The sequence below is a fragment of the Ornithodoros turicata genome, chromosome 3 (genome assembly GCF_037126465.1).
Source record: "Ornithodoros turicata isolate Travis chromosome 3, ASM3712646v1, whole genome shotgun sequence".
NCBI lineage: Eukaryota > Metazoa > Arthropoda > Arachnida > Ixodida > Argasidae > Ornithodoros > Ornithodoros turicata.
The window spans coordinates 89101146-89113148 of NC_088203.1; the positions used below are offsets into that span (position 1 = coordinate 89101146).

General features: G+C 50.2%; 1 protein-coding gene across 4 annotated transcripts in view; it reads left to right on the forward strand.

The window, feature by feature from the left end:
- Window positions 1–12003, forward strand: part of LOC135388781 (uncharacterized) — a 174439-nt gene that overhangs the window by 129272 nt on the left and 33164 nt on the right. For all 4 annotated transcript variants that reach the window (XM_064618572.1, XM_064618575.1, XM_064618574.1 and 1 more), the window contains 2 exons: window positions 623–757; window positions 1401–1493. In XM_064618572.1, the coding sequence (XP_064474642.1) occupies window positions 623–757; window positions 1401–1493 (228 nt within the window). The remainder of the gene's footprint in view (window positions 1–622; window positions 758–1400; window positions 1494–12003) is intronic.

Consider the following 12003-nt stretch of genomic DNA (forward strand, 5'->3'; position numbering starts at 1 on the left):
AACCTTCGAATTTTCGCAGTTTTTGAAATTCGCTGTCTGAGTTTCGACGAAAGCAACTTGTAAAAGGTGGCAGTTAAAGTTAACGGCACGCCACCCCTATGTGCGCATACTTATTCCACAAGACAAGTGCTTTTGACGAGCTTTAGAATAAAGACGTCGAACTGGAACCGGAGGCAAATTGTAGTTTTGCCGAACGTACGCAGGGCCCTGTCAAAGAAGTGGCTGACATTCGAAACTCTCAAAATTGTAAGCACGGTAGGAAAAGGCTTATCGAGCTTTTTTTTTATTACGATTCATGTTCCTTATTGAAGACGTAGGCACATCGCGAATGTTTAATAACGGCACGGATTTAGTCCCGCATGGGACACTTTGTCGGAGTCTTTCAATATGTTATCTCCGACGGACATTTATGTGAGAGACCAAGGTCCTTTCTGGGCAACAGCATTGTCGGATCCACCTGGGCTTCATTTGCCGCTAGTCACTTCTTTAGGAACTACAGTTCTGACAGGATACCTCATAAAATATTTTAATCCGCTAATATTGATTTAGTTATGCTGACTCCAAGAATGAAGCCAATTCATCAAGCCACTGCTGCAGAGTGATCTGTACAATTCTCCTGCAGTACCAAGGAACTGGAGATGGAACATGCTTTAGAGGGATCTGCTACCAAAAGGGCTCCCTTCCTAAACCTGGACCTGAAACTGAAGCTGACCAGCGCAGGAACGCTGTGAAGGACTGCGAGAAGAGACAGCGTTCAGTAAGTATCTTCCAACGTCCGACATTACTAAGGAAGACGTTCTAGACCTGAAACTTCAAAGGCACTTCATAAGATATGCCACGATATATCTTATGATGCAATAATGCATTAGAATACAATTAATAAGACACTACTTGGAGGGGCACAATGCAATTATGCTTCGTTTTTCAGCTGAATCACACACAGTTCTATCCTGGCGACCTTCCTGTCCTGGCATATATTAGTCCTCGCAAGCGTTGTGCCAGAGGAATTTGCAATAGGGCTTCTATATAATAAATGACTCCAAAACCTGGTACAGTCATGCTACGTCATTTTCATTCTGCCCACGCCCCCCGAGGCAAAAAAAAAAAAAAAAGATGGAGTTGAAGTCATTCAAATTATATTCCGACTCACCTGTATTAACCAGGGTTGGAACGGTGCAGTTCGTTGGGGAGTGCCGCGGGAACACAGCCCCTCAGCTGTCATTGTCATGTAACATATGTTCGAAGAAAGATTGATTCGAGAGTTAGTTACTGGGAGCGGTAGGAGGTCCCACTGTTTCGACTCGCCTTCTTCCACGGTAGGCATAAATGCCAAGCTGCACATGCATGTTATACATGCACGTTATACATGTGTTAACGACAATGCATTTCACTTCTTACAGGACAGTGAAGCAGCCCATTGCATGTACTACTGCGGCCAAACTTCAAGCGGCTTGCTAAAATATGGCATCTACGACGATGGACTCGTCTGTAATGTACGTAGTGTTCCAATTATCACGACAGTTGTTCTAATGGAACAGTATGCCTGAGAAAAGCGCATGAAAAAGTTAAGGTTAGCTCCGGCCTGTTACCGGCCTGATCGACTGTCTCTAAAACCCTGTCAGCGTCGTCAGCATCATCCTCATCACCATCCTCTCATTTTTCCCCAATAGCAATGGGGTAGCAGTCTGCTCAATGGGCGGAAGTCATCCCCATATCATCGTCATCATGTATTTCTCTCTCTCTCTCTAGCTCATCGCTATCAAAATAATACACTTCTATATCAAAAGGACACGATTTAGAAGAAAGGTGGCTAACTGAATTCGAGGATGAGGTCAAATTGCACTCTTGGTCAACTCACGGGGGTTGATATCAGGTGTCTGGCGGTCATAGTAGGTCGTACACAAAATTTCAGGATTTGACGCAAAACAAGGTGAAAACAGAGCACAATTAGTGTTTTTTTTTCGTTACTTGTTTTGATTGAAGGCAGAAGCAGGCTGTGAATCTTCTTTCATGCTACGCATTTAGTCCCTAGTCATACAAGAAGACTGAGTACTTGAGTTTGCATAATGTAAAACCCCGAGACTAGGGAACACGAACGGACAGACACAAACACGAAGTCTCAAACACAGCTGAAAATTTTACTTCACATACAAGACTTATATACAACCAGAGGGAAGGGAACAACCAGTTGGGGACAAAAAAGGTCAGTTCGGGGGAACAAGAAGTCTGCTCAAGGCCGGACCGAGGATTACGGATGGGTTGCTGACAGAGTTCCCACAAGAGGTTATGCATAGGGTCTCTCTCAAAAGTCTTCTGTGGGAGAGACCCTATGCATAACCTCTTGTGGGAACTGTGTCAGCAACCCATCCGTAATCCTCGGTCCGGCCTTGAGCAGACTTCTTGTTCCCCCGAACTGACCCTTTTTGTCCTCAACTGGTTGTTCCCCTCCCTCTGGTTGTATATAAGTCTTGTATGTGAAGTAAAATTTTCAGCTGTGTTTGAGACTTCGTGTTTGTGTCTGTCCTTTCGTGTTCTTTAGTCTCGGGGTTTTACATTATGCATCATCTTCACCAGCTCGCTTGCTTCCTAGCCATTTTTTCATTTACTTGAGTTTGTTCTTGCAAACATATGTGTGGCGGAAATCCGTGTGAAAGATGAGGGTCTTTCTTGGGAAGCAGCAATGCAGTAGTTCATTTGCCGGTAGTTATTTCTTTGCGAATCACAGTTCTGGCGTAATGTCCTTGTTGCAAGGCCACAACGGACCATTTTCATATTCGCGTCGCCCCTAGCTGCGGAATGCCGAACGTTACCGGGACCTGGACGTTACCGTTTACCCGGACTTCGCCTGTGGGAACTTACTTCTTTCCTGCCCTGGCTCAAAAGGGACGAGGCGAACCTGAGCGTCGGGTCTTAAGGCTGGTCCACATTACAGCGCCTGTTGTGGAACTTCCACTCTAAGAATGACTGGACCTGAATTCCGCAGCTCCCAAACACAACGAACCCTTTATTATGATGAGAAGTCCTTTGAAGACAGCTCCCAGCGTTGCAGCCGTCTCGCAGAGCATCCGGTTCCAAGCAGGCCGGATCGCAGAATGCCAGAACGTGCGCTTCCCTCGCGTGGTTAGCTTTTCCCGGCCTCGTCTTTCACACTTGTCAAACAAATATGTAACATCCTCCCCCGCGCAAAAAAAACGTTCAAGTCACTCAAGAGTCAATTACAGTCAAGTTCTAATGGGTACAGTAACTGTACAGGGCGACGAGTCACAGTTCCACTGGGTAGTCTGACTTGACAGGCACGTACGTTGCCGTCTCGCCCCCTATACAGCTCGGTCACCTTCACGAGCTTCCACATGCTCCTTGGCGCCTTGTCTTCATGCAGTAGGACCACATCACCTTCGCCAATTGCTCTTTGGTTACGTTGAGCGCGACACAAATGTGCCGACCGAAGTTCAAGGAGGTACTCGTGTTTCCACCTCTTCCAAAACCTGTCCGCAATCTGTTGTCGGTGACGCCATCTTTTGACCGCTGTACTGGCTGTCGAAGGCTTCACAGGAGCCGCAGGTTGTTCCGGCAAGGCCGTCAAGGTCTTTCCGATCAGCAGGTGCGCTGGAGTGAGCGCGATGGGTTCCTCTGGACTCGAATGTAGAAAGGTTAATGGTCTTGAGTTTACGACAGCTTCTACTTCTGAGAGAAGCGTTTCTAGCTCCTCGAATGTGAGACTTTGGCGACCCAGGGATCGGCGTAGACAGTTCTTGACGGTTCGAACCATCCGTTCCCACATGCCGCCCCACCAGGCTGCCCTCTCGACTATAAATTGCCAGTGAATCCGTTTTGTCGAGACAAAATCTTGAAACTCGGTGCTGCACATGGCTTTCCAGAGCTCTCGGATGTCTCGCGCCGCTTTCTTGAAGGCCAGAGCGTTGTCGCTGTAGATGGTAGACGGTACCCCTCTCCTTGACAAAAATCGCCGGAATGCCATGACGAAGGCTCTCGCTGTTAAATCCGTCGCCAACTCCAGATGTACAGCTCTCGTGGTCGCACAAGTGAAGAGTACGACATAACACTTTTGTGATGCCGTGTTGGTTGTGGTCTTCACATATAGGGGGCCAGCAAAGTCCACACCCGTGGTATCAAATGGGTGAGTCGGGTCGGTCCGGGTAGCTGGTAGCGGTGCTGTTGGCGCAGACGATGGTCGTGCCCGGAATCTCACGCAGACAGCACACCGGTGGATGACCGACTTCACTGCCTGTCTAGCTTGAAGCAACCACCATCTTTCACGCAAAGCCGACATTGTCGTCTGTACCCCGCCGTGTAGCATGCGTCGGTGCGTGTTCATAATAATCAGCCTAGCCAAGGCGTGGCATTTCGGTAGTATGATGGGATGTTTGATATCCTCACAGTTGTCTGAACACTGAAGCCGGCCCTCTAGCCGCATTACTCCACCTTCGTCGAGAAAAGGGTTGAGCTGAGCTATCCTTGAAGTTTCGCTGATTCTACGATTCTTTGTCAGCGCTTGAATCTCTTCAGGAAAGACTTCCTTCTGAGTGTGTTTCACCCAAAACGTCTCTGACTCCGCTATCTCGATGGCTGTAGGCGGCCCGGTGGTTCGCACGCTACGACGGCAGTTTTCCGTGAACCTTCTGAGCCAGCTGGTAACGCGCAGAGCGCGGTTGTAGTCGCTGTACGTAGCAAGGTCGAACAAAGGGGAAGTTGCTTCTGCGCTAGTTGTCAGAACCGCCGCTTTTGTCATTTCATCCGTGACACTGCTGAAGGCACTGACATCATTCTGATGCTGTTCCGGCCAAAACTGCTCCGGCTTCGAAAGCCAAGATGGCCCCTCAAACCACTGTTTGTTTCGAGACAACGTCTTGACAGTTTGTCCTCTCGTCACCGCGTCCGCGGGGTTCTCATACCCAGGGCAGTGCCTCCACTGCTGCACACTGCTCTTTTCTTGGATCTCAGCTACCCTGTTTCTGACGAAGGGTTTCCACCTGCTTGCTTTACTCTGGATCCAACTCAGTGTAATAGTGGAGTCTGTCCAGAAAGTCATCTCCTCATCCGGTAGAGCCAGTGCTTGATGTAGAAATTTCCCGATTCGAACACCAACCACAGCTCCCAGTAGCTCTAGTCTGGGTAGCGTGATGGCTTTCAGTGGCGCCACGCGTGATTTGGCGAAGAGTAGAACCACTTTCGTCTCCATGGTGTCACTTGTGCTTCGAAGGAATGCACACGCTCCATAGGCACTTGGACTGGCGTCTGTGAAGATGTGGAGTTGGTACCGTACCGCACCACTCTCCGGGAGTACGCATCGTTGCACGGACACGTCCCGTAGGTCGGGTAGCTCAGCGCGCCACGCATGCCACTTCTTGGCCAAATCGTCAGGAATTATCGTATCCCAATCCAGCTTAGCCTTCCAAAGCTCTTGGAAGAGCATCTTAGCTCTGATAGTGTACGGGGATAAGAAGCCTAACGGGTCGAACAGCCTAGCGGACGCTCCCAATATAGCCCTCTTGGTGTCTCTCATGTCAGAGATTACTTCCATGAGATGATCCGCTGAGAACCGTAACCTGTCGCTGCGCCTATCCCACGCCACACCGAGGACCTTGGTCTGCGACAGCTCTGAAAACTGCTTCTCGTCGTTCAGGCTGCCAACGTGTGTATTCAAGAACATGTGTTGGAGCTCAGCTGAATTTGAAGTCCATTTCGATAACTTCATGCCTGCCTTCTCTAGGAGGTCTTGAGTCCTTTGGACGATTTTCTTTCCTTCTTCATCGTTGGCTACGCCAAGAAGCAGATCGTCGACGTAGAATGCGTCAATTAATTTGTTAACAAGGTCTCTATCGGGCTCGTCCACAGACCGTAGATGGTGCTGCAAAGTCGCAGTCAACAAGAAGGGACTTGACGTCGTACCGAAAGGCACTCTTGTCATTCTCCAGCACTGGACGTCTGGGTGTGGGTTGTTCTGCGATGGAGCTTGAGAGAACCACAAAAACCTCAGCGCATTCCTGTCTTCTTCTTTGATGCCAATCTGCAGGAACGCCTTTTGAATGTCAGCGGTGATTGCTACTTTGTGTAATCTGAAGCGCAGCAATACGGGAATTAGATCAGCTCCTAATTTCGGGCCTTTCTCCAGATGATCGTTGAGTGAAGGAACACCTGGCGCGTGCGACGAGGCGTCGAACACCACACGAACCTTTGTGGTTGATGACTCGTTACGGACCACAGCTCTGTGAGGCATGTAGTAGATCCGCCCAGGCTTCGCGCAGTTGGTGGTGACTACCTCCGCGTGCCCGTTTGTTAGGTAGTTCCGGATGACCTCGTCGTACTGCTGGATGGCGTCACTGTGGGCTAAACGTTTCACAAGCCCTTGCAACCGCTTTTCGGCGACTTCAAGGTTGCTGCCTAGCTCCCCCTTGAGACTTTTCCATGGCAAGGCCACTTCGTAGCGTCCGTCCAGCATCTTAATGTTTCGCTTAAACTCATCCAGCACTAGCTGGTCATGTTCGGTGTTGGTCATGACTTCATCCCGAATGCCGATGCTATCCAACTCCCAGAAGTTTTTTATCACGTCTTGTTCTTCGGCTGTGCATCCCATCCTTAGGACGCACACGGCTGTTGTCGATCGTTCCGTGCACTCACTGCTGAGACGAGAGGGTCCTTGGAAGGTCCAGCCAAAGACCGTATCAATGGCTACCAATCTGTCGTCCTGTTTGTCCCTCTTCACGTCTCCTGTTAAGAGTCTCCACAATTCGTCGCTGCCAACCAGTAGACCAATGCCTGCTTCACAGTTCACGCTTGGGAATAGAACGTCGTCCGCAATTAGATGTCCTTCTCCTCGTAACAATTCCACAAACTGCTGAGTGGTAGGCACTTCGGGAAGATCCTGGCAGATGAACGGGATAGTGACTGCACGTATCACGTAGTCAAGTGGACTGTACTGGCTTCGCAGATGCACTTCTACTACTCTCCCCAGGTGGACTTTGGTGGTTGTGGCTTGGTTTGCGAAGGTGTGGATGTGTAGTTTCGCCTCACCAACAACTTGTAACTTGAGCTTTTGCGCAATATCCTCTCGAATGAACGTTTTTTGACTCCCTCCGTCCACCACCCCTCGTAGCTGGGTACACGCAGTGTCAGATGAAGCCCAAGCCCGAAAAGTTTGTAGTAGTACCTCCGTGTCATGAGGTCGCTTGTCTTTGTTACTTATGATCTGGTTGCTCGCTGCCATCACACTGGTCATCGCCACGGCGTCAGAAGCACGTCCAGGTTGTGATCGCGACGGGTCGCAGACTACGGCAACGTGCCTGCTGCCACAACTGCTGCAGGTCACTTTGGCGCGACAGTACCTTGAACGATGTCCTCTTCTGGTGCACCGGAAGCACCGCATCTCTTTCGCCAGCCTCTTCATTTTTTCGGCTACTGGTAGGTTCTCTTGGCAGTCTACAGTGTCGTGTTGAACTGAGGAGCAGAATGCACACTTTATAGCGCTCTCGGTGGTACTTTGAAGAACCACCCCAGTGGGAACACTCCTGCTTCCTTGGGCATGGTACGGTTTAGTCCCCGATGGCGGCTTGGAGTCTTTGACCCCCGATCGCTCTAGACTCTCCAATTCGATGCCAATGAAGTTGAGAACCTTAGTCAACTCATCTGTCCCTCCCTCGGCTGTAGCAACTTGAGCTTCCGGTGTGGCCGTCGCGCTCTGAACGGCTCTAGTGTCGCGGAGGGCAGTCGTTCCATACCGCACGGTCCTGTGATACTCGACAACCATTTCCGAAGGGATCGCCGACAGAAGGATGTCCGCCAACATTGGTGCGTAGCTGCTTGTCATTACACCCAGGGCTTTCAGGCCACGAACATTGGCTTGAACGTGGTCGTACAGACGTCGGAGCCCTGACGGGTCTCTTCGGGACTTTACCCCTGGCAAAGTTCGTAGCTTGGCCAGATACTCTCGCTCAATCTGGTACGTATCTCCAAAACGCTGTACCAGGATCTCGATGGCGTCGTCATAGTTGCTAGCAGTTGCCTGCAACCCACGGATGGCGGCTGCAGCTCGGCCTTTCAGCAAAGTGGTTAAGTACTGAAACTTCTCAGTCTTGTTGAGTCGCCGGTTGTCATGCACCGCAGTGCGAAATTGCTCCCAGAACATCTGCCATTGGGTGAGCTCGCCCCCGTAAGTCATCAGTTGCAGCTTTGGGAGCTTGACGCCTGCCGGAGCTTGCTCGCTGGCTCGTGGCGTGGCAGGCAAAAGAGCCTCTGAGGTCACCGAAGTTGCCTGCTGTTCCACGGAGTGAAGGTCGGCTAGACGGGTTTGCACCTCGGCCATGGCATTGGCCACCTGTTCCTCATAACTAAACACGGTTTCGCATTCCGTTGCGAGTTCGTCCTCCTTGATGTAGACTTCAATCTCCTCATTCACCTTTCGGAGTTCCCGATCGGCCACTTCCAATCGAGCCAGTAGTCCATTCAACGTGGTCCTATTTACGCTGAGATTCTGTCGAAGGTCGATGACCTCGTTGACTATCCTCGTTACTTGGGCACGGCGTGCTGCTCGCTTGGGCTTGAGCCGGTCCATGATTCCTCTCCGAATGGTCGAAGTCTCGTGCTGCGAAGACAGGTCCCGGGTTTCGGCACCAGTGATGTTGTGGAACTTCCACTCTAAGAATGACTGGACCTGAATTCCGCAGCTCCCAAACACAACGAACCCTTTATTATGATGAGAAGTCCTTTGAAGACAGCTCCCAGCGTTGCAGCCGTCTCGCAGAGCATCCGGTTCCAAGCAGGCCGGATCGCAGAATGCCAGAACGTGCGCTTCCCTCGCGTGGTTAGCTTTTCCCGGCCTCGTCTTTCACACTTGTCAAACAAATATGTAACAGCGCCTACGGCTGCGTACGGGGTCTTACGTGTACCATCGTTCCATCCTGAAGGATGTTCCGTTGCAATCAGGTCCCCCAAGGTCGCCATTCTTCCATGTATTTGTTCCTATCCCGATGCGTGCAATGCCGGAGGCCGCCCTTAGATACCCCATTGCTACCAGACGTTGGCTTGCGTTGGATTGTAGCGCGCTAAAGATCCACTTGAAGCGCAATCCAAGCCAGGTCAAGTCACCGAAGGAGAAATGGACGACTGCGCCTGCGGCGCCTGGTACGACAGGTACGCTATGTGATGCGCGCAGCCGTGCACTAGATCCTTCCGATCGCTCAACACGTTTAAAAACGGGAGCAAAAAGTGAAACACGACACAGAAAGTTGTTATACACGTTTTATTTGGACATAAAGACTAGATTCATTCGCAGAAACAACAAAAACATTTTGCCGCTAAACTTAGCGCGCTGAAGTGATCCGGAACGGCAACAGTGGGGTATCTAGTTGCGGTATAGTGGCGGCCTTCTTCGTTGCACGCTTTTCCGAGGTGAGTTTGGGGGACCTGGTTGCAATGATTCGCTGGCGGAGGACGTAACACACAAGCGCAACCGGAAACGCAGCACTGTGAACCGGCTTTACCCCCAATCAGTGGCGTAGCCACGGGGGGGCTAGGGGGGGGCTCGAGCCCCCCCTACCTGCCACGACCCGACCCACGCAAATCGTGCAAATCCCAGAAGAAAATAATATATGGGGGGGGGGGGGACCAGTGTGACGATCGCGAAAGTTCTTGCAGTTCATGACGGCTATCTAAGCAGCACTCGTGAATGGTTTTCAAAGTATGAGCTTTTCAAAGTACTTACAATCTCGTGATACCGCCTCATTGGACATGACAGCCTATATATGTAATCGTATTGTGACCGTCCAAATAAATTATTTTCGTTCTCTTTTTTTTTCAACCACATTCTGCGGTGTGGACAAGTATATGTGTGTTGCCGCATCCAGGATCAGTGGGGGGGGGGGGGGGGAGTTTTCGTATCGAGCCCCCCCTACATTGGAGGTCTGGCTACGCCACTTCCCCCAATGAACATGGTGACGCTTTTCGGACTGGCGCGTTGCGTGGCAAAGTAGCAAGAGAAGATTGTAAAAAGAATGCGGAAAGAGTGAAGGCGTATTGTGCTGATAACGAGTACAAAGTGTCGCCAAATATCGGCCTCAAACGTCCGCTAACATTGAAACTCATTATATTCCCCCAATGAACGTGACAGTCGTCTCCAGGTGACTGCGCATGCGCTTACCCGGAGAAGGTCCTCCCTTAGCCGGAGATCAGACAGCGGCTAGTGACAGTAGTCTGAGCATGCGACAAGGAGATGTGTCGCCGTGCGTCATGAAGAGGGGTCAAGGTCGTGTCTGCGGGGATTTGGAAGAAAAGCTAAGGGACTGACAGCAGGCTTTGTTGTTTCGTTATGCGGGTTTGTTAAAGGGACTATGAAATTTCCCGAACCCCCATACTTTTTTTCGATGGAAACCGTTCTTCCCGCAGAGAAACTAATATGCCACAAATTTTTCCGGACGAAATCGCTCCACTCTGCGAGGAGCGCGCGCTGGAAATGTCTCTTCCGCGTTCCTCCTCTCCCGCGCATATTTCCCTGCCGATGGTGTAACTGTACGGACCGCTCTTCGGTTCCCCGTTACGTCACCGGTGTTGCACAATGGCAAGTAATGCCGCGAGCTCGCGCTGTGGCTGCCGCCACTGCCGAAATCTGCCGATCGCGCGAAAGCTGGTGTCATGGAGATTTCCACTCCCGATGAACGCATACGCGGGATCCTACGGCGCATGCTCCTGGCGGGATTCCTCGGCTCGGCAACACGTCACGATGACGTGTTGCTGAGCCGGCCGTGGTCGCGTCAAGTTACCCGTTGTGTCTCCGCTCGGCAGCTCATCACGGCGCGGCGCCAGCTGTCCTCCCTTCGCCGCTCCGTTTAAATTCGCTCCCGAGAAATCCGCTCGCGCGACGAAAGTAAAATTTCGGTTCTAGACTCAGAAAAATGTCTTCTTTCGAACGAAACGAAGAAAAAAATCGTTTCATAGTCCCTTTAAGAGGGGATACGACCTCCGCCGGCCCCATGTATTCTCTATGGGCGAACCAATGCGATCTTTTGCAGCTAATACTGAACCGATTTTGACCAAAATGGCCTTGTTCGATAGATTTTCGAATTTCAAACCATTCGCATTGGAGACATTTGCATTTTTTGCAGAAGTTTTTAAAATCCTTACGAAAGCTGCAAAAAATTTATAAGTTCGGTCTCTCGCTTTTGGAAGTTCGTAACTCGTTTAAACTCGTTTTTACTGTAGCACATATGTGAAATGTAATCAGTAGCATTTACGCGGAATTCTTTCTTGAATATTTACGTGTCCATGTCCATGTCCATGCCTCCAGTTGTTCACAATATTGAAAAAACTTAAGGTATGTACGGCTCCGTGAACTGCCCAGTCTCGCCATCGTACAGTAGCGCCACATTGCCGTTCACAAGAGAACTTCATATCGTTCCGCGGAATGCAGTCACTGTTCTGGCACCCTATCCCAGAAGGGGTTTCCCCGGCAGCGGGAGCGCCAAGTTGGGGTCGTGAAACCTGTCTGGAGAGATCCACGTTGGGTAGATCGTTGCAAAATAATGGGAAGGCCTTGAGAATAGGGAGAATAGGCGGCATAGATCAGGAAAACTTTGCTACAGAGCGTGCCAATGGACTTACACAATATTCGTCTCACATCGCATGCACGTAAAAAGAACGGCAGGGTTGGGGGAGGTGAGGCACAGTGAGACCGAGTGGTGTTATCATTCGCTCTCCCGATGTGTTGAAATTGAAAGACAGTTTTCTTTCTTTCTTTTTTTTTAATGAGGTAATATCAAACAGTCGAAGACTGGATTAGGGAAAGGCCGAAAAATAAGGAATTCCAAGAGGATGTCTGCGAAATAAATAATTTAAGAATAAAACGTTGAAAAAGACTCCACGTGAAATTCACTTTTTAAAATAACTTTTTCAAAAGAAGCTCTTTCTCTATCCACAGCTGTAAGATCAAACCCAGTACACGAGGGATTGTGCCAAAAAGTGGCATGCGCTGGACAAGGTCATACAAAGTTATTT